Source organism: Oryzias latipes, chromosome 16, assembly GCF_053564925.1.
Source record: "Oryzias latipes strain Hd-rR chromosome 16, Olatipes_Hd-rR_3.1".
Lineage (NCBI taxonomy): Eukaryota > Metazoa > Chordata > Actinopteri > Beloniformes > Adrianichthyidae > Oryzias > Oryzias latipes.
The window spans coordinates 31980001-32006313 of record NC_136252.1 but is presented as its reverse complement, the minus strand read 5'-3'; the positions used below and the strand labels follow the sequence as shown (position 1 = coordinate 32006313).

At 37.6% G+C, this 26313-nt stretch overlaps 3 protein-coding genes across 4 annotated transcripts in view; 1 reads left to right on the top strand and 2 right to left on the bottom strand.

Moving 5' to 3' along the window:
• The window catches only part of LOC111948909 (uncharacterized), a 124832-nt gene that overhangs the window by 11876 nt on the left and 86643 nt on the right, over positions 1-26313 (top strand). Inside the window, exon 2 of the mRNA XM_078932574.1 lies at positions 20531-20632. Coding sequence (XP_078788700.1) covers positions 20531-20632 — 102 coding nt within the window. The remainder of the gene's footprint in view (positions 1-20530; positions 20633-26313) is intronic.
• On the bottom strand, positions 5648-8415 carry LOC105358522 (uncharacterized). 2 transcript variants are annotated; one of them, XR_013648008.1, is made up of 3 exons: positions 7262-8415; positions 6662-7035; positions 5648-6592 (listed from the first exon to the last, which is right to left on the bottom strand). XR_013648008.1 is itself a non-coding variant. In XM_078932568.1 (2 exons), exons 1-2 carry the CDS (start codon positions 8205-8207, stop codon positions 6857-6859), a joined length of 1125 nt encoding a protein of 374 aa, XP_078788694.1. In that variant the 5' UTR covers positions 8208-8415; the 3' UTR covers positions 5648-6856. The 2 variants fall into 2 exon arrangements, 1 of the variants encoding a protein (XP_078788694.1); XM_078932568.1 differs by having other exon boundaries at positions 5648-7035.
• The window catches only part of LOC101161506 (uncharacterized), a 78625-nt gene continuing 67516 nt past the window's right edge, over positions 15205-26313 (bottom strand). The window contains exons 3-5 of the transcript XR_013648010.1: positions 16226-16380; positions 15999-16111; positions 15205-15929 (exon numbers count right to left, since the gene is read on the bottom strand). The gene's annotated coding sequence lies outside the window, so the exon portion shown is untranslated. The remainder of the gene's footprint in view (positions 15930-15998; positions 16112-16225; positions 16381-26313) is intronic.

The window sequence follows — 26313 nt, the reverse complement described above, 5'->3', positions numbered from 1 at the left end:
TTTCCACTTTATTACTAATAAATACTTAAATAATAGATGCAGAAATTACAATGTGCCGTTTCAAATTCAGTGTCACATTTTATTCTGCACTTTTGAAGATGCAACAACAAGGTAAACTGACAGCACCATCGCTGTCAGTTTTGAGACGTCAGAGAGTATGCGCTCCCAATTCTGAGTCTGTGTTGAATGTTTTTTTTTTTAAAGTTTACTCTTTAAACCACAAATCAGTAAAGGAAAAACAAAATTCAGAGGTACCATTTTTAGATTTTCTTTCTTATGACTTTTTGCAAATTTAAACCCTGGTCACAAGTTGTTTTAGAACAGCCGGTCATCCACTCCTATATTATCATAGTTGAATTGAAAGTGTGATTTGTAAAAGAATGGGCCTGAGATCAGAGAAAAGCTCAAAAACTGATTGGAAATTATGTTGGTGACACCAAATAAGTGCAGCCAAAATGCACAATAAGCGTATTTGAGATCACCCAGGTGGACGCAGATCACCTGGTATGTGACGTATGTTTCTGTTTTTGCTCCAACATCACCTGTCAATCATCACAAAAATATCACCAGAAAGGGGTGGGAGCAAGCCCCAACCTAAGCTAACACAGCTGGAAATTTAGTATTGCACTGATTGAAAGCTGCCCTGTTGACTACAAAACAATGCATTATGGGACATGTGTCCTGATGGGTTTTTGTAGTTGAGTGATCAATTAAAATAATTTAAAATACCAATTGATTAAAAAAAGGCTATATACATTACAAAACATTCAAATAAATATAAAATATATGATAACACAGATCATACTAAGGGGGAGAGGAATATTAAAACTAAATTGAATGTCAAGGACAACTCCAACTTTCTGTTTTTCTTCAGTCTCGCTGCAGATTCGCCTTCATTTCCCCCCCCGCCTGGTCTCCCCGACGATCTAGGCGATGCGCTGGTTCATCTTAAACATGTCTATCGTTGCATTTTCTCCACGTATTTGCTCGCACGTGTTTAATATTAAAGGCCTGTTAGCTGTCACACATGTAGGTGTGGGACATTTGTTCTCCTCAGCTGACCATCTCCAGCGGGAGCGGTGTGTTGTCGTAACAGCCGTGCATGAGAACCGTTTGGTCGGGGTTGATACGCCGCCCGCGCGCCTAACCGTAACCATAACTTTAACCCTCCTCCGGGTCTGTGCGGCCCAGAGAAAAGTTCAGCTCGGACTGCATGTTTTTAGTATAAAAACGTATAAATACGTCCTAAAAAGAAAAGTAAGGAACGCCTTAATGTGGCTAGGGGAGGGGGCTGTCAGGGGTCCTGCCTTAAATGATTTTCCAGCTTCAAGCCCGGTCATTCTCACGCCCCCAAGAGTCATATACTCCACTGTGATTGGTTGCTTTGTCAGCTCCGTGCACGACAAAGAAAAAGTGTCATTCATACAAACTGGCGGGCCGCATTAACATTAAACTTTCATATTAAGGCGGGGGCCGCAAAATATCATCTTGGGGGCCACAAGTAGCCTGCGGGCCGTGAGTTTGAGACTCTGGCACTGGTACACTAGCCGCAGGTCGGAAGAATGAATCAATAGTTCCCTTTTGCTCATAGCTCAGACGCACGCACATATCAGGCTGTTGTGATATTTGTTTCCGTTTCCTTCCCACAGATGTTTTATTGACAAAATCAAGGCTAAAAGATCTGAATAAAGTCAAAACTTATCTTTTCTGTATATAAAAAACAAAAACAAAATGCTAATGATATCTTTGAATTCAAGATTTACCTGTACATAAAAAATACTCAAGATACCCATATATTAAAAAAAAGTGCATTATCGTGCATTGCACTTTAAAAAAGCCAGACATGGCAAGCAATTTACAATTTTTAATTTGAATTTACAGTTTGAAACTCCAAACATTATGTGTATAAATTGATCAAATCAGGAAACTTACTGTTTGGAGCTGAAGCATTATTTTTGAAATCCACAACAGAGTATTGCATGTTGTCTTCCATCCTTCAACATCAAATTCTGCTGTGCATCAAAGCAGAACAAGCTTATATAGAGGCAAATCTAAAGGAGATCAGCAGGCCTCACAAAGAGGAAACTTCTTCTTCCCCTGTAATGGTTCCTACCAGCTTCAGACGACACTGCAGAAGAGCTCATGTTACTCCAAAGTTCTGGTATCCATCCCTGTTTGCTTTGTCTTTGTAGGGAAGTGTGGTTCTTTACATTTTGTAAACCACTTAGGAGAGGCTGTCATTTGATGCTTTTGCTGTTGCAAAATGATGCATTGGAGAGTTTGTGACATATGTTTCCTTTGTTCCTTAAAAACTGAACAAAGATGAATTGAATCAATAATTTTTAAGGCTTTTGACTGGAGCCAGTCAGCAAACTCATGTCACCCCTTTGCTTTTAGTGCATCAATGGCTCCCTGTTAAAAGTAGATTCAATTTCAAGATTTCAACTAGAGCCTTGCATGGAAAAATTCCTAGATATATTTCTGACCTTAATATCCCTTCACTCCTGCGTGTTTCTTGAGATCCACAGATGAGAGTATTTAGTTCCAAAAACTGTTTTTAAAATGAGGGGAAATCTGGCCTTTCAGGTATCCTTTACTTGTTTTTATTTTTTACTTTATAGCACGCTTTTTTTATAGCTATATGCCGCTTCTATTACGTAGTTCTTTGGTTTCACCTTGTTCTTAATTTGTGAAGCATTTTCTGAGTTGTGTGTGCCTTCTGTGTAAAGTGCTATATAATTGCGTTGAGGTCAACCACTGCAGACTGAAGTGTGGTTTAGATGTCATACAATAATATTATAGTGTTACATAAAGCCTATTTCTGAGTAACATCGTCTTGTAAACATTTTGTTTTTAGTCTCACGTAGTGCCTTTATAGATTTGGTACTATAGCTGTTATTGAATATTCAACAAATCCCAGCAGTATTTAATCGTTAATGTTAGGTTTATGTCTGAAAAAAAACAATTAAAACAAAATTCTTGAAATGTTTTGAAAATACTTGTTTTTTGCCTCAAAAGCTCGACACCAGTTTCAGAAATTAATACCAATTGCGAGGAAAGAAATTTAGCAAGCTAACTGCCACTGTGAGTAAATGTTTGCACCAGATTAATTATTTATTGTGGCTCCTTTTGGTGAGTTTCAATAATGCCCCTCCTCTGCTGTCTTTACGGGAGGTACACAAGTGCATGTGATACAAGAAAACTTCCCCCTTTTTCGCTTTAGTTATGCATAGTTAGGCTGAAAAAGAAGTGGGAACATGACCATTTTTAATTAGGGGCCTGGCTGTGTTAACAAAGAAAGCTGGAGGAGAAACCAGTAGGACCTAAAGCGGAAACAAACAAATTCAATGAAAGATGTTGATTTGGAGATGGCAGTGTCTTCTACAGGGGTGGGCAATTCCAGGCCTCAAAGGCCGGTGTGTCTGCATGATTTCCAGACAGTCTTGCCCTACTCATGGCTGAATACCTGGTTCAGGTGTGTCCAGCCAATCAGAACATGCCAGTGCAGGGTATGTTGGAAAACATGCAGTAATGCAGCCTTTAGTGCCCACCTCTGGTCTGCTAAGACACTGGCTACGCTATGACCCCGCCCGCTATGCTAAAGAGCTGTTTAGTGTAATGCAATTATGCTAGCAGCAGTCTTATTTATGATCCTATTTTGCACCACTGACCATCAGACAATATTGGACAATATGTTTATAGACCAGGGTTTTAACTATGCCAAAAATACATTTTCATTATTTGTGCAGATTTTGGTGAGTTTTTAAAGTATGCATTGAGGGAATAACCTTCTCTTGAATTTGCAAAAAGACTTGTGATGAAATCTGTTGTCATGCTGCTGTTTCAGCTCTCACTTGTTCCTGCTGATTATCGATGACGACCAGATCTGCTGAGACATTTTGACAAAACTGTCGGCTTTCCTGCCACAACATGATAAACACTCTGCACTCATGAAATAGCAAGCAGGCGGGATAAAAGCTGATGCCATTAGGGGTTGCCACAAGTGGTGTGTCAAGGAGTTTTTACTGCAGATGCCCTTCTTGACACAACTCGGTCACGGCACAGGGAGACCTGGCAGCAGCATGAAGGGTCCAGCTGAGGTCATCCTGTTCTCCACTCAGCTCCTTGGTCTGAGTCTCTAAGATCTTCATCTTTAACTTGACCCTGAGGTTTGTGTCCTGAGCGTACATCGCCACGCCTACTGTAAGCCAAAAAGAACCAGGAAATTGGTTTACATGTTATTTTCTGTTTAATTTTTGAACTGTCGTGGTGCAGATGTAGGGCGGTCGGCATCTGATCAAAATATCCCAAGTTTGGTTTCCGCCCCCCCATGTGTTGAAGTGTCCTTGGGCAAGACAATGAATCCCACATTGCTCCTGGTGGTTAAAGGTTCAGGAAAGGTGGTAAAGCGCTATACTATACGCTATTCATTATTTACTATTTCATCAAGTCTCATCTAACATTTCTTCGGCAGATTGACTTCCATAGCTAAAGTTTTTTGAGTTTTGCAAAGAATTGTAGATGTAAAATTACAAACGTATAACCAAACCTAAACAGTTGAGTTTTAATACCTGATCCATCAGAGACATAATATTGTCTGCAGGTTCCTTGTTTTGTCCATAATGTACACAAGAGGGCAGTATGTTCAGTGCACGAGGGTTTATTTCTACTGTAGCCTGTACGCTTAAAAAAAGCATTTTCTTAACTGTCGAAGACCCAGGAAGGAGAAGGATGTTTGAGAGTTGGGTAGAGGGGAGGTCAGATGAGTTCAGAGATTATCCTGCCCAGAATATGACTGTGATGAGGGCCATGAAATATTATTTTATTGTAAAGTTTTATCCTTTTCTCTGTGCTTTTTGACACAGTGGATTTTTTTCTTCTTTTTAAAAAAAAAACAAAAAACAACTTTTTATACGATCACTATTGTTACTTGTTACTTTTAAGGATACTTAGTAACTTGAGCGTTCCTTCTGTGGCCCTAGTTCACACAGCGTTCGAAATAAGCGGTTATAGGTTGTCCGAGACAACCAGATTTCACGGAGGACAACCCAAATGAACCTGATGGTTGTTCGTGTGACAACCTGGTCTTTTGTTCAACATTATGGTATTTTTCGACTATTTATCAAGTTTCAAGGGTTAGTTTTTGGCAAACTCTGAATTGAGACGTATGTAGCAAATTCTTTCCACTGACAAACGAATAACGTGCATGCTAGCGAATCCTTTCTGTTTCTAAATGTGCACTTTTCAATAAGGATTATTCAAATGGTGTTGAACAACAATATCTGGCGCGACCGCTAGAGGTCTCCAAAACACGCAAAAAGATGTAAAACACATTCATATAACTATAACTTTCACTCACAGCAGAACAGACTGACATGAGCTGAAAAAAACTTTTTCCATGAGATTGATATGATATTCTAAATTTAAACAGTCTTTGTATTTTATATTCTTTAAACAACAATTATCAGAGCCAAAGAAAAAAAAAGAACCAAAATATTTAAATCTGTGTAAAGATACTAGTTATAAAGATTTTAGTTTCAAGTTTTTGGCAATACTTTGTGTAACCAGATGCTTCAATATTTAGTAAAAGATTTTTTTTTTAATATTTAAAGAGATTTTTAAATGTCCATCATAAGAGGCAGTTGATATTAGATGTATAGAAGAAATAAAGATGTAAGTACTGACATCTGAGTAGGTTTCGTTGCTGTTGAATGTTGGTATCGAAGGACAACCAAAAATTGGGAAGGACAGCCAAATTTATTTGCCAGGACAACCATTTTTTCCCCTTATTTCTAACACTGTCACATATAATGAACACCAGCAATTTTAAAAATATTTGACATGAAAATCATCGCTGAGTTTTTTGTTTGTTTGCATTTATAAAAGGCAATAGAAAAAGCCACAAACTTATGAAACACAAAGATAAAAAAACACGTGATCAGAAGTTGTAAAGAATTTCAGTGTAGGGCTATGTTACATGCAGAAAACTGAAATTCAAAATAAAAAAAAGCAAAAAAAAATTATGCAAGTCCACACATGTTGCCATCAGTGGGACAATAACAAATAAATAATGTAATACACTTATTCAGAAAGTTCCTCAAAAGACGAGACTTTTTAAAAATGTATTTTAAATTATTTACATTTTCACCTGCACGTGTAGAAGTGGACAGAGGTGTGGGGTTGCACAATCATTTTTATTTAAATACATGCTCTTTAATCTAGAAAAAAATGTTTTACCTTTACTCTTTAATTTAATAAGGTGACCATTATGAGTCTTTTTTATAACAAACTGGTTTTATTAGCACTTATAGTAAATTCATTTGGATATTTCCAGGAAAGATTTCACTCATGTGAGATGCAACAAACCATAAGAAGTTCTTTCTTCATCAAAATGACATGAAAGTAAAAGTATGTAAACCAGATCAAAATGTGGTCGGAAATTGAGTTTAAGTTGAATCAGAAAATTAAAGCTTTAATCTCACAGATGAATCTGTTCAAAAAGACATTTCTGTTTGGGATCCAGCTCTGGTTCAAAGCTGGATCTTTGGCTATAATAGCAAAATCTTCTGGGCTCCCTGGGTTCTTCCAGTACCTAAAATAAATAAAAACCCATCAGCACATTTAATAAACATGTTAATATGTAGTAAGAATTCTTCTTTACCCAAGTGTGTCTGGACTGCCATCCACCCAGATCCAGATGTTGTTCACTTTTCGTAAACCAATCCAGTATCCGTGATAGATGTCAAGGTAGTATTCTATTGTGTTTTTCATGAATTTCTGTAAAGTAAATTGTGAAATATAAACATTTACAACATATCCAGTTTTTTAATTAAACCAGAAATTGTTAAACTTTAGTTTAGTTTAACATTTTGTAACAAACCTGTTCCTCAAGACTTCTGATAACCACCAGGTCTGACTTCATGCTTTGACAAAACTGTCGGCTTTCGTTCCATGTTTTCCACGGAGAGTTTAAGTTATAAAAAAAATAGCAGCTTTCCTGAAACTGAATCCAGTCTTTGGGACACGTCTGACAAACTGTATGTAAGAATGAAAGAAAAGAAAAAAAATAACATTAAATTAAATTCTAAATCACTTAACATTTAAAGCCCAAAGAAGAATAAAAAACTATTTCTACTCACTACTTTGTCAGGTTAATTTTCTTTCTTAATGTAATTGAATTTGTAAATAAATCAGACAAAGCTAATTTTGGACTGATGATGTTTAATATAAAGTAAAGGTTAGTCACAGATTAAACATTTACCTCCATCAGGGCAGAAGAGATCAGCTGGAAAGTTGGTGTAACTGATGATTGCTGCCTGGATCTTGTTGAGTTTGTCACTGTTGTTTCTCAGCTGCTCGTTCTGGTTTTGTAGGATTGTCATGTTAACCGTCATCTCCCTGGTCTGGTTCTCAAAGAACATCTTCTCTGCAGTCAGCTGCTGTGTCTGATTGTCTAGTTTTGTCATGTTCATCCTCAGATCTTGATTCTGATTGTCTAGTTTTGTCATGTTCACCCTCAGATCTTGATTCTGATTGTCTAGTTTTGTCATGTTCATCCTCAGATCTTGATTCTGGTTCTCTAGTTTTGTCATATTCGTCTTCAGATCTTCAGTTTGGTTCTTTAGTTTAGTCATGTTCATCCTCAGATCTTGATTCTGATTGTCTAGTTTTGTCATGTTCACCCTCAGATCTTGATTCTGATTGTCTAGTTTTGTCATGTTGACCCTCAGATCTTGATTCTGATTGTCTAGTTTTGTCATGTTCACCCTCAGATCTTGATTCTGGTTCTCTAGTTTTGTCATGTTGACCCTCAGATCTTGATTCTGATTGTCTAGTTTTGTCATGTTCACCCTCAGATCTTGATTCTGATTGTCTAGTTTTGTCATATTCGTCTTCAGATCTTCAGTTTGGTTCTTTAGTTTAGTCATGTTCATCCTCAGATCTTGATTCTGATTGTCTAGTTTAGTCATGTTCACCCTCAGATCTTGATTCTGGTTCTCTAGTTTTGTCATGTTCACCTTCAGATCTTGATTCTGATTGTCTAGTTTAGTCATGTTTACCCTCAGATCTTCAGTCTGGTTCTTTAGTTTAGTCGTGTTCATCCTCAGATCTTCAGTCTGGTTTTGTAAATCTTTCTTCTCCAAAGTCAGTTTCTTATTTTTTGCTTCCAGGTCACTGAGATTTTTCTTTTGTTTGTTTGTTTCCATGGTGACTGCAACCCAAATGACACAAAATAACCATTAATTCATTCATAAGAGCTTTTTTAATAACACATTTTTTCTGGAATATCTCTCATTTTGTGGGATAGGAAATGGCTTTAACTTCACTGATTCCAATTAATGAATCACATATTATGAACCCAGTTTGCTGAGAAGTTTCCAAAAATAATATATTGTTGTGTGTTTGCAGATGAAGGCCACCTCAGATTAAACACCTGATACATATTTAGTTTTGGTCTCCCTGACACCACTATGACTGTGACTACTCAACATCTATATCTTGTGTTTATATTACAAACTTTGGTATAAACAGTAGCTGTCATGCTGGCATAATGCCACAAAGTTTTGTTCCTAAATTATTAAATCAAATAAATAAATAGTTTGCAGATCAAATGTTTTTCCGGAACCCCAAAATGTAATCTCTGTCTTAGTGTCTTGAGACCCTGTCTGCACATGTGGAATATGGTATTTAACATTGTGAAAAATACACCTCAGTGTTGAACTACGATCAGTACAACTGCCATAACTATGTATTCTAGGTCATTTTTAATGATACTTGTCTGTAACTTGTAAATTTATTACAGTGTGTGCACAGAGTTTACACAAGTTGGACAATAACACCAGAATTTCTACATATTAATGAGACCAAGCTTGTAGCTATAGAAGATAAGTGGCTTTACATATTTGCTTTGCATCGAAATGCAACACTTTACATTAGTAAAGTTTTTGGATTAGTTAAGTGTTTACTAACGTTTACTAATTATACGTTAAGTCCTGCATAATGGCGCAAAGCCGTTTTTCTCCATGACAGAATCAGCTGACTTGCACTGATTGCGTAAGGACTTCACTTCTGTAAAGTGTTGCATATCAGCGCCAGGCTGCTTTTCATTATATCAAAATCTGTTAATTATGATAACAGTTGAAGAGTAACTGTAATCCAAAGAATGTCAGTTTAAGTAAAGCCAGTTATAATTGCTGGTTACACACTTTTAAAACAGACTTTTATCACATTAGATTATAAATATATCTAATTAAAATGAATACTAGTATATTTAGCTGGGATACGCTGCGGCAGTCCCGTGACCCAGAAAGGGAAAAACGGATTAGAAGATGAATGAATTTGTTTAAACTTACAGTAACAGATGATGATGGTGATGCTCACGCACAGGAGGAAACAAAATATCCCCAAACACACCAGCAGGAAACGAAACCTTCTGCTGGGTTTTCTGGCTTCTGCTTGGTTTAACCAAAATGAACATTAATAGGAAAATAGTTATGTTTGGACTGGTTTAGTACATAACTTAATAAAAACAAAGTTTGACTAGAAAACATATAGTTTGAATTATTATCCTGGGTTCCACTTTCACTGAAAAGTGTCACTTTGCCACAATGGATTATCTTGATGCTTGATTTTTGTTTTGTTTTGTTCTTTCACTTGACACATATGTGACCATGGCAGCCCAATGTCTTAAGGCATATAAATGAGGTTTGTTTGGGATCTTGTTGCTATGACCTGGGTTGTCCAGTGTAATAGTGGCCCCTCAAGTTGGACAATTGTTGCTGATCAGGGCCTTATTGTCTGATTCCCCCAGAGGATTGTAAGCCCTTATTGTAAAGACTCAGTGTTTATGAAAGAAGAATATTAACAGAAGACTAAGATGTTTCTAAGGTAGGTCTGGTGGAACACATCATCATAGCAAAGGGGAGAGGATAAATGTCTTGAACCTGTTAGGACAGGTACAGACCATCCAGATGGAAAAATGTGAACCTTCATGAATATGTAGATCTTCTTACTGTATTGGAATCTGTGAGAAATGGTAAATCTTTCATATATTTGCACATTTGCATTCTCTGATTTAGGAACTTGGGGCAGATCAGTTGGACAGAAATGAAAATAGAAGTGTAAGTGTAAGCTTGAACAGTCATCGAGACTGTCAGAAATACTTACTTATTGCAGCAGTTTGTGTTGTCACTTTACTTTTTGTGTCAGAATCAGCTTCTGGGTTCTTCTGTGCTGCATGACAGAATGAACAGAAGGTAAACAAACAGTAAAGTTCTTACGGTAAAGAAAAGAGCTTAGGTTATCAAAGTACGGTAACTTAAAGGAGTTTTGGGGGGGGGGGTTGGGACATTTATGAAATATGAAGCTGATACACATTTGTATTTGTCTCATATTAATGACATTTCTATGTCTTCAATAGGCCTGCACAATAAATCGCAAATTCATCGTTTTCGCGATTTCGCGAAGAAAAAGGTTCAGCGCACTGTCTCGTGGGGTCTCACAAGACAGTGCGCTGAACCTTTTTCTTCAATGATTTAAACAAGTTTACAAAGGTGTCAGAATGTTAACTTTGACATTGACATCTGTCGTGTGTCTTCCTACGCTGATTAGTAGAGACTTGAGGAGATTAAACCTCAAACCAAATAAGTTAGTTTTAAAAAAAAAAAAAATTATTGAAGTGTAGGCTTGAACGGTCATTGAGACTGTCAGAAATACTTATTGCAGCAGTTCCTGTAGTCGCTGTACTTTTTGAATCAGAATGAGCTTCTGGGTTCTTCTGTGCTGTATGACCAAAAATGAACAGGAGGCGAACTTCTTACTGTTAAGAAAGAACTTTTATGACATTTATGAAATATGGAGTGGATTTTTGCTTTCTTTTGCCTTTTTCATAACACTTGTATGTCTTCAGCAAGTGTAATGCTTTGGTACAAAGTGTTCTTGAAAATTTGGAGACATCAGTTAAAAGTACATTTCTTTAAAATGTCATAACTCACGTGGTGCAGAGGGAAAAAAGTTTTTTGGTTCAACTTGAGAATAAATGACAGTGCCCTCTTTGTTCTCTTTGTGATAGAAGGATGGAAGAATCACTATCATTAGTAAAACTTTCCTTTTATCTCATTGTCCCCTGTTCATGATGGGTCTGATGCCACGATCAAGCAGCAATGCACATTCAAGTGACCACTTCAAGAAAAGTTTCTGTTTAGGCTCTAGAAGAGCATGCTGAACGCGGGTTCCTAATAGGGCATCATATACCCGGTGTGTAAATATCATAAGAACTTTCATCTCGAGCTCTTAATGGAGATGTAGTGTACATGGTGGTTTAAGTGGACATTTTCTTTCTCCAGTCGCTCAGTTTCTGTCTAATTCTGTGAAGTCTTCCATACAATGTATTGATCACAAATATAACCCATAACTTAAATGGTAAAAACAACATTGACCTAACTAAACTGGACCAAACTTGTATAAACTTCAAGTGAAATTTCAACCAGTTGACATCTGTATAGTAATTAAGTTCCAAGCTTTTGTCATTAATTGGTATTAAATACATTGTCGGAGATGGACGCTTTAACTTACGTGTTCTGCTGGTTGAAGGCTTTTCAGTATTTATAGAAGAATAAACTGTAAGCTCTTCCTTATTTTCTGCAGAATAGAAAAAAAGTTAAGAGACATGTGTAGCATGAGAATGACACAATCCAAACTGCACTGCTCTAAAATTTGCAGTGAAGTAAAATGTCTAAAACTTCAACCACATTTTATTGACAAAATCAAAGCTAAAAATCTGAATAAAGTCAAAACTTGTCTTTTTTTTGTATATAAAAAACAAAAACAAAATGCTAACGATATCTTTGAATTCAAGATTTACCTGTACATAAAAAATACTCAAGATACCCATATATTTAAAGAAAAAGGGCATTATGGTGTGTCGCACTTTAAAAAAGCCAGACATGGCAAGCAATTTACGATTTTTAATTTGAATTTACAGCTTGAAACTTTCTCTGTGTCCTTAAGCTGCTATAAACTGGGGACAGACGCAGCAGCATCTCTTTCTTGCCACAGTGTCGGAGGACAGCAGGTCGTCACACTGGGTCTAATGTTTCAAACATTATGTGTATAAATTGATCAAATCAGGAAACTTACTGTTTGGAGCTGAAGCATTATTTTTGAAAACCACAACAGAGTATTGCACGTCGTCCTCCATCCTTAAATATCAAATTCTGCTGTGCATCAAAGCAGAACAAGCTTATATAGAGGCAAATCTAAAGGAGATCAGCAGGCCTCACAAAGAGGAAACTTCTTCTTCCCCTGTAATGGTTCCTACCAGCTTCAGACGACACTGCAGAAGAGCTCATGTTACTCCAAAGTTCTGGTATCCATCACTGTTTGCTTTGTCTTCGTAGGGAAGTGTGGTTCTTTTCATTTTGTAAACCACTTAGGAGAGGCTGTCATTTGATGCTTTTGCTGTTGCAAAATGATGCATTGGAGAGTTTGTGACATATGTTTCCTTTGTTCCTTAAAAACTGAACAAAGATGAATTGAATCAATAATTTTTAAGGCTTTTGACTGGAGCCAGTCAGCAAACTCATGTCACCCCTTTGCTTTTAGTGCATCAATGGCTCCCTGTTAAAAGTAGATTCAATTTTAAGCTTTTAATTAGAGCCTTGCATGGAAAAATTCCTAGATATATTTCTGACCTTAATATCCCTTCACTCCTGCGTGTTTCTTGAGATCCACAGATGAGAGTATTTAGTTCCAAAAACTGTTTTTAAAATGAGGGGAAATCTGGCCTTTCAGGTATCCTTTACTTGTTTTTATTTTTTACTTTATAGCACGCTTTTTTTATAGCTATATGCCGCTTCTATTACGTAGTTCTTTGGTTTCACCTTGTTCTTAATTTGTGAAGCATTTTGTGAGTTGTTTGTGCTTTCTGTGTAAAGTGCTATATAATTGCGTTGAGGTCAACCACTGCAGACTGAAGTGTGGTTTTAGATGTCATACAATAATATTATAGTGTTACATAAAGCCTATTTCTGAGTAACATCGTCTTGTAAACATTTTGTTTTTAGTCTCACGTAGTGCCTTTAAAGATTTGGTACTATAGCTGTTATTGAATATTCAACAAATCCCAGCAGTATTTAATCGTTAATGTTAGGTTTATGTCTGAAAAACAATTCAAACAAAATTCTTGAACAAGAAAACTTCCCCCTTTTTCACTTTTGTTAGTTATGCATAGTTAGGCTGAAAAAGAAGTGGGAACATGACCATTTTTAATTAGGGGCCTGGCTGTGTTAACAAAGAAAGCTGGAGGAGAAACCAGTAGGACCTAAAGCGGAAACAAACAAATTCAATGAAAGATGTTGATTTGGAGATGGCAGTGTCTTCTACAGGGGTGGGCAATTCCAGGCCTCAAAGGCCGGTGTGTCTGCATGATTTCCAGACAGTCTTGCCCTACTCATGGCTGAATACCTGGTTCAGGTGTGTCCAGCCAATCAGAACATGCCAGTGCAGGGTATGTTGGAAAATATGCAGTAATGCAGCCCTTAGTGCCCACCTCTGGTCTGCTAAGACACTGGCTACGCTATGACCCCGCCCGCTATGCTAAAGAGCTGTTTAGTGTAATGCAATTATGCTAGCAGCAGTCTTATTTACGATCCTATTTTGCACCACTGACCATCAGACAATATTGGACAATATGTTTATAGGCCAGGGTTTTAAATATGCAATAAAATTCATTTTCATCATTTGTGCAGATTTTGGTGAGTTTGTAAAGTATGCATTGAGGGAATAACCTTCTCTTGAATTTGCAAAAAGACTTGTGATGAAATCTGTTGTCATGCTGCTGTTTCAGCTCTCACTTGTTCCTGCTGATTATCGATGACGACCAGATCTGCTGAGACATTTTGACAAAACTGTCGGCTTTCCTGCCACAACATGATAAACACTCTGAACTCATGAAATGGCAAGCAGGCGGGATAAAAGCTGATGCCATTAGGGGTTGCCACAAGTGGTGTGTCAAAGAGTTTTTACTGCAGATGCCCTTCTTGACACAACTCGGTCACGGCACAGGGAGACCTGGCAGCAGCATGAAGGGTCCAGCTGAGGTCATCCTGTTCTCTGCTCAGCTCCTTGGTCTGAGTCTCTAAGATCTTCATCTTTAACATGACCTTGAGGTTTGTGTCCTGAGCGTACATCGCCACGCCTACTGTAAGCCAAAAAGAACCAGGAATTTGGTTTACATGTTATTTTCTGTTTAATTTTTGAACTGTCGTGGTGCAGATGTAGGGCGGTCGGCATCTGATCAAAATATCCCAAGTTTGGTTTCCGCCCCCCCATGTGTTGAAGTGTCCTTGGGCAAGACAATGAATCCCACATTGCTCCTGGTGGTTAAAGGTTCAGGAAAGGTGGTAAAGCTCTATACTATACGCTATTCATTATTTACTATTTCATCAAGTCTCATCTAACATTTCTTCGGCAGATTGACTTCCATAGCTAAAGTTTTTTGAGTTTTGCAAAGAATTGTAGATGTAAAAATACAAACGTATAACCAAACCTAAACAGTTGAGTTTTAATACCTGATCCATCAGAGACATAATATTGTCTGCAGGTTCCTTGTTTTGTCCCTAATGTACACAAGAGGGCAGTATGTTCAGTGCACGAGGGTTTCTTTTTACTGTAGCCTGTACGCTTAAAAAAAGCATTTTCTTAACTGTCGAAGACCCAGGAAGGAGAAGGATGTTTGAGAGTTGGGTAGAGGGGAGGTCAGATGAGTTCAGAGATTATTCTGCCCAGAATATGACTGATGAGGGCCATGACACGAGCAGGGAGGCATCAGCAGCTGGCTGTAGTGGTTTCTGCTGTGCTCAGGTGTGAGGTTTCTTATTTTATCTTATTAGTCTTTTTTTCCATGTGTGATGTGATCCACAGTAGTAACCTTTAAAGCAAATTTTTATCTGATATCTCAACTTTAATTTAGTTCAGCTGGTCTTAAAATAGTGTTTTATTGTAAAGTTTTATCCTTTTCTCTGTGCTTTTTAACAAATTTGTTTTTTTCTTCTTCTTTTTATTAAGTTTTTATATGATCACTAGCTTGTTAAATTTAAGGATACTTAGTTACGTAGTAACTTGAGCGTTCATTCTGTGGCCCTAGTTCACATATAATGAACACCAGCAATTTTAAAAATATTTGACATGAAAATCATCGCTGAGTTTTTTGTTTATGTTTGCTTTTATTAAAGGCAATAAAAAAAGCCACAAACTTATGAAACACAAAGATAAAAATAAAAACGTAATACTTCAGAAGTTGTAACGAATTTCAGTGTAGGGTTATGTTGCATGCAGAAAATTGAAATTCAAAATTTAAAAAAGCAAAAAAAAAATATTCAAGTGCACACATGTTGCCATCAGTGGGACAATAACAAATAATGTAATACACTTATTCAGAAAGTTCCTCAAAAGACGAGACTTTTTATGTATATTAAATGATTTTCACCTGCACGTGTAGAAATGGACAGAGGTGTGGGGTTGCACAATCATTTTTATTTAAATACATGCTCTTTAATCTATACAAAAAATGTTTTACCTTTACTCTTTAATTTAATAAGGTGACCATTATGAGTCTTTTTAACAAACTGGTTTCATTAGCACCTATAGTAAATTCATTTGGATATTTCCAGAAAAAATGTCGCTCATGTGAGATGCAACAAACCATAAGAAGTTCTTTCTTCATCAAAAAGACATGAAAGTAAAAGTATGTAAACCAGATTACAATGTGGTCAGAAATTGAGTTTAAGTTGAATCAGAAAATTAAAGCTTTAATCTCACAGATGAATCTGTTCAAAAACCCATTTCTGTTTTTGAACCAGCTCTGGTTCAAAGTTGCATTTTGGACTATTAGTGTAAAATCTTCTGAGCTCCCTGGTTTGTTCCAGTACCTAAAATAAATAAAAACCCATCAGCACATTTAATAAACATGTTAATATGTAGTAAGAATTCTTCTTTACCCAAGTGTGTCTGGACTGCCATCCACCCAGATCCAGTTGTTCACTTTTTGTAAACCAATCCAGTATCCATGATAGACGTCATGGTAGTAATTTATTGTGTTTTTGATGAATGTCTGTAAAGTCAATTGTGAAAATTAAACATTTAAAACTTATCAAGTTTTTTTAATTGAACCAGAAAAAGTTAAATTGAAGTTTCAAAATGTTTAGTTTAACATTTTGTAACAAACCTGTTCCTCAAGACTGCTGATAACCACCAGGTCTGACTTCATGCTTTGACAAAACTGTCGGCTTTCGTTCCATGTTTTCCACGGAGAGTTTAAGTTATAAAAAAAATAGCAGCTTTCCTGAAACTGAATCCAGTCTTTGGGACACGTCTGACAAACTATGTAAGAATAAAAGAAAAGAAAAAAAAGATAACATTCATTTTTAATAATAAATGACTAACTTTAAATTTAAAAAAAGTAAAAAAAAAACAATAAATAAAGGAAAACCCAAAAGAATGAGAACTATTTCTACTTTCAAACCAAACTGCTTTGTCACATTTCCTCTCTTCTTAATTTGATTGAATTTGTATATAAATCAAAAAAACTTTAATCAGGGCTACTGATGCTCAATATAAATGAAAAGTTTGTTAGAGTCACAGATTAAACATTTACCTCCATCAGGGCAGAAGATAGCAAAGTTGGGGTGCTTGAGGATTGCTGCCTGGATCTTGTTGAGTTTGTCACTGTTGTTTCTCAGCTGTTCATTCTGGTTTTGTAGGATTGTCATGTTTACCGTCATCTCCTTGGTTTGGTTCTCAAAAAACATCTTCTCTGCAGTCAGCTGCTGTGTCAGGTCACTGAGATTTTTCTTCTGTCTGTGTGTTTCCATGGCGACTGCAACCCAAATGACACAGAATATCCATTTATTCAATTAAGACATTTCCCACAAAGATCAATTCTGGGCCCACAGCTATTCAGTATTTACATTAATAAATGAATGAGAGCATTTCAAATCTTTTAAAACTCATTATTTGCTGACAATTCAAACATTTTTATTCCACACAGAAACGCACGTATCTTAGCAATGTGGTGAATACAGAACTAAATGGAATAAAAACATTGATGATTTACAATTAATTATCTTTGTAGCTAGACAAACAAAAGTAATATTTTTTGCTAATTTTAATATCAAAGCAGAGTTATCAATAAAAATAATGTCTTAATTGAGATTGTTGCGGAAATGAATTTCTTAAAGGTCATTGACTATAAGCTGGAAGCAGGACATCACACACTTAAAAAAATAAAGTATCAAAACGTATTTCAATCTTAAATAAATCCAAGTATATACTAAACTATGAAAGTAAATATTTATTATACTGCTCTTTACCATACTTCCCGTAATGATTAGTAATTTGGGGTAATAACTATAAGTTTACAGCATCGTCTTTTTACCTCAAAAACGAGTCATCAGAATAATGGGTAAAGTCTGTTATCTTGACAATTCAAACACTTAATTTTATCAATCCAGACTTTTAAAACTGTACTATCGTGATCAACTGGAATCTTGAAAAAACGCTAAAATCGAGAAGCCATGGAGACACTGCAGCCCCGATTTGAGCCAGAGCACCGTAATTAACCAACTTGTCAGTTCTGTAAGTGCCTCTCACAGCTCTAAATTATTTAGAAAACAAGTATGCATACAGGGGTATGCCATGGGATTTCTCCTGGGCCATGGAGGGTGGTAGATGGGAGTGGTTGCATCTCACAGGTAACACAGGCATGTCTTGCTATTTCTTTTAGGCTTGTACTACCACTTCAAGGAATGTCATGCAAATGAATGCATACATTCCATTGCCATTACATTCCTTGACATCTCTATACCATTTTCATGCATGTGGTAAGTTTATTGAGAAGTGTTTGTAAGGTGCCCCTTTAGCACCTAATCATTTCTGTCCGCCAACACTTGTTTGCAAAGTTTTCTTAAAATGGGCCGATCTTTGTTTACAGACTTTTAAAGATTTGTTTATTGACAATGTTTTTGCTTCTTTCCAACAATAATCAGAAAGATATTCCCTCCCAAAGCAATTTTTTTTTCATATATTCACAAGTTCGCAGTTTTATTAAAAGTACTTTCCCTTCATTTCCCAATTTATGTAAAAACTCAATCACAGACTCTTTGCTCTTGCCTTCTTCTTCTTTGAAGGGGTCAATTTCACTCATTTACAGTCAGATATCAGTTATCTGGTCAAAAACTCTGGACACTATAAGAGCTCTTTGGGAAGATGACATAGGTGAAACTCTCTCTGACAACTTGTGGTCTCAGATTTTGATGACAGTACACAAATCTTCATTAAGTTCGAGACACAGTCTTATGCAGTGCAAACTGGTTCATCGTATTTATTTTCCAAATATCAGTTTATCTAAAATGTACTTCAATATTTCTCCAGCATGCGTTCGATGCCACCAATGTCCAGAAAACCTTATTCATACATTCTGGCTTTGCCCCCAACTCCTGGGCTATTGGACTGAAGTTTTCTCTGTGATATGAAGTGTTATTGGCAGGAATCTGAGCCCAAACCCCTTGAGTGCCCGATTTGGAATTTTTTTACAGAACCGTCGCCTTTATTACTCTTCTTGCAAGGAGAGTAACTTTGTTAAAGTGGAAATGGCCACACTCCCCATCATCTTCGCAGTGGCTTAAGGATATTCTGCACTTCCTCAAGTTGGAAAAGATAAGAATGACATTGTAAGGGCTGATCAATTTGAGCAAAGATGGCGTTCACTATTCCAAACAGTACCATTTTATTCTATTCCAGACCAAGTCACTTGTTCTGTGGGTTCCCTTTTCTCTGGTTTTATCCAATACATATGATTACTTTTTGCTTACTTTAATTTACTCTTCTGATGAATCTGGGCATGTGTTTTATTACAATTGTTGAAATTTATTATATTTTCTAAAGCTTGCTATTACGTGGGGACCACCTTTGTGCCCTGCACAGGTTTGCCTAGTTTTTGCCTATATGTAGCCACTAGGGCAATCGTTTCTAAGGCTTAAGCCAACAACACACAAAAAATAGTTTAAGTGCAAAACTATTTAATGTAGATAATTAGGAACAAAAGTACTAATTTTTTTAAACTTACAGTAAATGATGAAAGCGATGATGATGGCACACAGGAGGAAACAAATGATCCTCAAGCGCAGCAGGTGATGAAACCCACTGCCAGATGCTTGGATTTCTGCTTGGTTTAAGAAAATATAACCAAAATTAGCAAAAACAGGAAGATGGTTGTTTGGAAAAGTCTTAGTTCATAACTAAAAAAAAATACATGTGGAATTCTTTTAATTCCACGTGTATTCTTTTGAATGCTGTGTAATTGTAAAATAGCAAGCTTTTGGCTCAGGTGTTCCTTTTTCACCCATGACAGAGTGTGACAGCTGACTTTTTTGTTCTTCCTGACATATAGACTGGAATACACCTTTTCAGTCTATATGGACAAGACCCTAAGACACTGGGGGTTGGTTTGAAAGTGATTAACTTTTAATGAAACCGTTTAGCTTTGAATTTTCTTCCTGGGTTTGATTGTCCCTGGAAGGTGCCTCATTGCCAGAATGGAAGAAGAGCATATCATCTGCAAAATGAAGAAGCTCTGTCTCGTGTTGCTAGAGATGGACAACACTTTACCACTTTTCAAATGACAAGAAGACAAGAACTCTTTTTTTAAACTTGACTTTCATCTTCAATTTGTAATTTTTCTGTAACCTGTCTTTAGGTAGAAGTGTGTCACTACAATCCCCTTTAGGTTTAAATCCAGTAAATGTATTTGCAGATTGCCTTGTTTTTATGTTCATCTTGATGCTTTTTTTATGGCAGCCCAATGTTTTAAGGAAGTACAAAGGTTTGTTAGGCATCTTGTTGATACTGTGTTGTCCAGGACAGTATGGGTCTTAGGATTTTTTAGTAGGACAATTGCTGGAGATGAGGGCCTGATGGCAGAATTCAGCTGTTAAATTCAACATAGAAATTCTGCGCTATCTTGAAAGTGGACAAACACCTGACACTGACTATTTTAGAAATTCTCAAACCCAATGGAACCCAATGCCTCTCTGCTTGACATTCAGGGTTAAGGGGTTTGATTGGGGGGTTAAACCACCAAATTGTTCCCGTGTGCGCCTGTTTCTGCTGCTCCGCCAGAGGATGGGTCAAAAGCGGAAATTGTTTTTCAAACTCCTACGTTCTTGACATCTAATGGGGTTTTAACTTAATACTAAGGTTACCTCCAGTGTTTACATTCTTTTAACTACTGTAACTCTTTAAACATTGATGTAATTAATGTTATACCAGCGGATTCTAAAGTGGAGAAAGGCAGCCTGGCACTGCTATGTAACACTTTACAGCAGTAAAGTACTTTCGCAATCAATGACAATCCCTCTTCACTATGAAAAACTGCTTTCTCAGCATCAGAATCAGCTGATTTATGTTGATCATGTAAACGGTCCAAGTTCATTCATTCATTCCTCCATCTTCTAATTAATTTGTTCTCTTTCAGGGTCACGGGGCTGCCGGTGCGTATCGCGGCCACTTCACGGCGAAGGCAGGGGACACCCTGGACAGGTCTCTTGTCTGTCGCAGGGCTGCGTTCGAAGTTACGGTATGTCAAAAAGCGTGTGTTATTTAGATGTCGCCGGCGACATCTCTTGTGTTAAAGGGTTATGAAAATGTAATCCTCTGGTTAGAGCAGAAGCTGTGTTTGAAAATATGGAGACATCAATAAAATGTTCGTCATAATTAGCGAAACAGCGGATCTTCAGTTTGTATTACAGAAAAAAATGACTTTTTGTTGGATAGAAATTATTGCATCTTCAAACCAAGAAACTAACAGTTTTATCAGTAAACCTGAGCTGATATCAACTAAAATCGATGGTGTCAATTTATGTTTGGTGTCTGTTGGGAAATAGAGTTCGGGTATCAAAAGTAAACACATTATAAGAAAGGAATGACAGTTACTTCATATTTAGTCTTTTCATTCTGAAGTCAGAATGTATCTAATTATTGATAATGGTAAATGGCAAATGGTAAATGGCGTAAACTTATATAGCGCCTTTCTTCCTACAAGGACAAAGCGCTTTACAGTCACAGACCCATTCACCCAGTCACACACACATTCACTCACACATTCAGACACTGGTGACATAACAATTAAAAACAGTTACATGACTTACTTGGTGAATTGTCTTTTTTTCTCTTTTGGTTCCCTTTTTTAATATCAGAAGAAATGGTTTCGTTCTGGTTTGCTGTATGAAAGAAAACAAGCAAGACAATGAGAAAAGTGGTCTTTAACACAACTGTTCTTTAAGAAAACGTTTGGGCTTTTGCCATTTATTATTTCTGTTTTTTAACTCATGAATTACATCATTTCTGTCATCTGAAGAATTTGTTTTGGTCATGTCAGGAGACAAACATTGTGTTTTCCAGTGCTGTTTAAGTATTGTAACACATAAGAAAGAAGATGGGCTACAAAAAAACAAAAGATCTGCATAAAGTCAAATACTTCTGTTTTTGTAGATTAATACAAAATAAATTATTTGCCAATTAAAGGGCTTATATCATGCAAGAGCACCCCTTTTGAGGCTTAAGTGCATTAGAATGTTAATTCCTCACAAAAAATGACCCCAGAGTCTGCGCTGCCAGCACCGCCCCCAGGCGAACACACATGCCCACTTTCTCCACAAGTTAGTGTGTGACAGTGTAGAACCGTCAGCTGCCACTGCAGGCGCACACCTATGTGCGCATTGACGCGCACGCACAGACCCGTAAACACGTCATCTAAATTAACTTACCCTTTTCTTTCCGTCCCTATCCCCCTGCAGGTAGCCCTGGGTGCACACTAGATTGCCGACTCGTCATCTTCACCCATACATTCACACGAAGCACACACAACGCATACATTAGCGTCTGTTTATTTACCCGGAAGTAACCCGGAAGTGGTCACCGACACAGCGGGTCATATGACGCATAGGTCATTATTTGTATTTATTTTTATTGAGCATTATTGGAATTTCTCTGTACATGAAACAGAATGTTTCTTTGAATGAAACTGTTTATTTCTGTATGTTTATTTATGTTTTTGAACAATGTAAAACCCTTTCTTTCTTTTGGACTGATGGAGAGCAACGCCCAGGAGGGGCTTACCATTTAAAAGAGAACCTGTTACAGGTGTCAGTGTGGGAGTCTGAGTGGAGAAACAGATGTTGGTTGGCCTTTGTGGAGCAAGTGCTGTGCTCTGTTCTAGCATTACGGTCAAGAATACTTTCACCTTGGCGCCTCTGCCTTTATTTCCTGGCGGGACCCACGACATAGTGGTTATCAACAAAAGGCTTTCAGTTTACATACACAAAAGGTACATCCATCTTTGCAAAAATTTGGATGTTGTGTGCTTTTGTGGGCGAACCGCAGACACGCTGCCGAGGCTGACTCTAGGTTGGAGTCATAATATGGGTGGCACCCACAAGGAGCGAAAGCGGTGCCTCATAGATCGAGTCGTCCTACTTCCGGGTAGGAAAATTGGCTGCCATAGTAACTAATATTTCATTTAAAAAAATCATTATTTAGTGTGCCAATTTAATATATCATCATATATGTGGTTATAGTTTCCTATAAAAGTGTCAAAAGTCAGAGTTCTAACTTTTGACAGTGACCTTTTTCTGGTCAGCGTTGGGAGCCGGGAGTTCTAGCCACGCTAGCCATCTGTCACATGAACAGGCAAACGGCTGGTTCCAATTGCAGCGGGTTTATTAGCTGAGCTAAAAGTCCACACAGCTAAATCTGGGTCTGGCCTGCAGGCGGGTCAATAACAGGCATGAGATCATCAGAGGAGAAATGGGGTAGTCGAGATCCAGGTGAGAGTCGGTGTAGTAAGGCAGGCAAACAGAGTCAGAAACCGGGTCAGGAGACAGAAGATCAGGTCCAAATTTAATTAAAATAATAATGGATTGGATTTATCTGTACTTTTACGATTTAAGTCCATTATTCATTCACTCAACATTCATACTTGGTGATGGTTAACTACTGATGTAGCTATAGCTGCCCTGGGGCAGACTGAAGGGGCGTGGCTGCCAGTGTGCCCCTACGACCATCACCAGGGAGAAGGAACACTGGGAGGGTTAGGGTTAGAGGACATTCACAATCATTCACAAACCACATTCACACAGTGGAGCCACACAAGGGGGGTCAAGTGTCTTGCCCAAGGACACAACAACAGTGACTGGGGGGAGTGGAACTGCCAACCCTTCGATCATTGGATGACCTGTTGATCCGCCAGGGCCACTGCTCCCGACCCGTAATGAAGGCAGAGGGGGGACAAAGAATACTTCGCACTTAATTTCGTTCAGTGCAGTGCATAAATATGCTGTGGTTGATTGAATGAATGAGAGTCAAGTTTGTGACAACCAGGAAATGTGCACTGGGGTTGCTGGGAGCTGCAGTGGGCGGCAGTGGCTCAGGCGGTTGAGTAGGTCGGCCAATGATCGAAGGTTCGATCTCCGCTCCCCCACGTCAACTGTCGTTGTGTCCTTGGGCGAGACATTTGACCCTCCCTGCCTTCAGTGTGGCTCCACTGGTGTGTGAATGTGCATGAATGTCTCAGTGAGGTTCACAGTGGCCATAGGCGCACAAATGCAGCCATGCCTCTGTCACTCTGCCCTAGTGCAGCTGTGGCTACATGAGTAGCTTACCATTGTTGAACATTCAAAGAAACTTAACAAATCTCAACCTCCTAAAATACAACCAGTAAGTCCTAGATGTACATCAAGTAAACAACCTGCTAATCTCTGCTTTTAGGCACTGAAAGGTCCTCTGTTCTCAGACCAGCTGCTTTATTGTGAAATTACAAACATCCTGCAGATTTTCAACATTTACCACTGGTGTTAAGTCACTGGTGTGTCTGGTACTCTTAGGTGTTGGTCCAATAATCTTGGTTGATTCTTGTGTAAGTTTGAGAAACTAGTATGTCAAAAATGAGGTGATGCTGACGTGTTACTGAACTTCCTTCTTCTTTTAAACACTTTAAGCCAAAATAGTGTGAGTTTGTGTGCAGAACCTTCAACTATTTTTGGAAAAATATATTTTTTAAGTGTCTTTTGGCAGGACACTGACCCTCACATTGCTACTGGTGGTCTGGTTGGCACCCTGCATGGCAGTTCTGCCTCCATCAATGTGTGAATGGGTGACTGGGACTTGTGACTGCAAAGGACCATGGGCCTTATTTAAGGCCATACAAGTAAACGCTATTGACCAATTACTAATTGACAAACAAATTGAAATGTGAGTAACCTGAAGGTTAGACACAAATAAATCACACAAGCTTAAAATTTAAATTTAAGATGGAAAAATAAAACTCAGTCAAAACACAAAACCTAAAATTGTTAAACAAAGAAACATTGAAAATGAGCACTTTTTCTAAAAATCCTCAACTATTTCAAAATATAGTGTACATGTTGAATAGATTAGTTGTTAAGAGTAATTCATTTCAAAATAGATATGGATGCCTGACTGTTTTCAAAGAGAAGATATTAGGACCAAAGAAACAGGAAAAACAATTTGACATTATTTTGTTTGGAAATCCTAAAAGTATAAACATGTATATAAATGAATCAAATCAGGAGACTTACTTCTTGGAGCTGCAGCTCTACCTTTGAAAACCACAGAGGAGTATTGGATCTCTTCCTCCATCCTTCAACACCAAATTCTGCTGTGTATCAAAGCAGAATGAGCTTAAATGAAGCCAGAGTTGATTTTAAATGTAAAGGAGATCAGCGGATCTCAAAAAAACAACTTCTTCTTTCCTTGTAACGGTTCCTACCAGCTTTAGACGGTTTTGCAGAAGATCTGATTATAGTTTAAAGATGTGGTTTCCAACACAGTTTGCGTTGTCTCTTTGAGGAAGTACGGTTGTTTTCAATTTGAAAATCCTTTTGAAGTATTTTAAATTTGACGCTTTTGCTGTTAGAGTGATGCAGAGTAGAGGTTCTGACCTGTTTCCTTTGTTCTTGAAAATCTAAACAAAGACAAAAGGTGTTCATGGTTTTTCTATTTATCATATGTTGTGCTGAGGTCAACCACTGCAGACAGAAGTGTGTTTTAAGATGTTACTTCAATACTATTGTCTCATGTTAACATGTTTAATATAATAACCCAGATCCAGTTGTCTCAAAGTCTTTTCTGGTTACTTTTGTGTTGTTACTGGTAGATTTTGTTTTTAGTCTATTTCAGTGCCTTCAGCAAATTGGTACCATAAAATTTGTGAACAAAGCAACAAAATCATTTAGAAAAACTAAGCAATTTTTAAATGGTTATAAAAAAGTTGGATCAAGTTGTACGAAGATCTGAGTGTTTTGAACGACCAATCAACGAGCAGTAAAAATTAGACAGATTATATGACAGCAGGGGCGTTGCCTGTCTGCACACTCAGAGTGAAAGGAGTCAACAACTACTTCCATGTCTAGCACCATGTCAGGAGGGGAGGAATATGCTGATCAGTTTATGGCTTCATATGGTCAAGGAGGTGTGTTCTAGTTGTTATGTGCGTCCTGGATGTGGTGTCTGATGATGTCTGCTCTCTCCTCTTGTCACTAGGTCGAGTCAGAAAAACATTTTAACAGTGGAAGGCCTATCAAGGTGAAGGCAGTTTGAGAGTTGGGTAGGGAGGAGCTCAGATGTGTTCTTGGAGATTATTCAATTAAAATTGATTTGTATAACCCAAATTTACAACAGTTGTCTCAATGTGCTTTAGTCATTATTCTGTCCAGACAATTACCCTAATTACTCTGTAATGAGGACCGTGACACAAGAGCAGCAGTTGATGGAAGTGATTTCTGTTGTGCTCACAAGTGAGTTGTTGATTATTTATAGTTTTAATTGACATATTTTTACCATGAGTGATTCTCAGTAGAAACCTTGAAAGCTGAGTTTCATCTGGTTCAGTTCAGCTGGTCATAAAATTCTATTTTATATTAAAGTTTTTCTTTTATTTTAGATTATAACCAATGGTAACCTGTTTTTATAAAATAATTAATAACAGAGTTTTTATGAGATCTCTTGTTACTTTACAGGATACTCAGGAACTTAAAGGTTTCCTCTGTAGACTTAGTTCACATACATTCAACCCACATTCAAGGCCATGGTTCTCTACTGGAGAAAGGTAGTTCGCCATCTCTCGGTGGGTGGAGTATCCTGGGGTCTTGTTCACGAGTGAGGGAAGACTGGAGCGTGAGATTGACAGGCGGATCAGAGCGGCGTCCGTAGTTATGCGGTCGCTGTATCGGTCCGTTGTGG

What these genes read in the sequence shown, in the direction of transcription:
- LOC105358522 (XM_078932568.1), bottom strand. Translation starts at nt 8,207, where the DNA reads ATGGAAACAAACAAACAAAAGAAAAATCTCAGTGACCTGGAAGCAAAA. An exon ending in TCTCTTCTGCCCTGATGGAG is followed by an intron (nt 7,036 to 7,261) that starts GTAAATGTTTAA and finishes TCTTACATACAG; the next exon opens with TTTGTCAGACGTGTCCCAAA.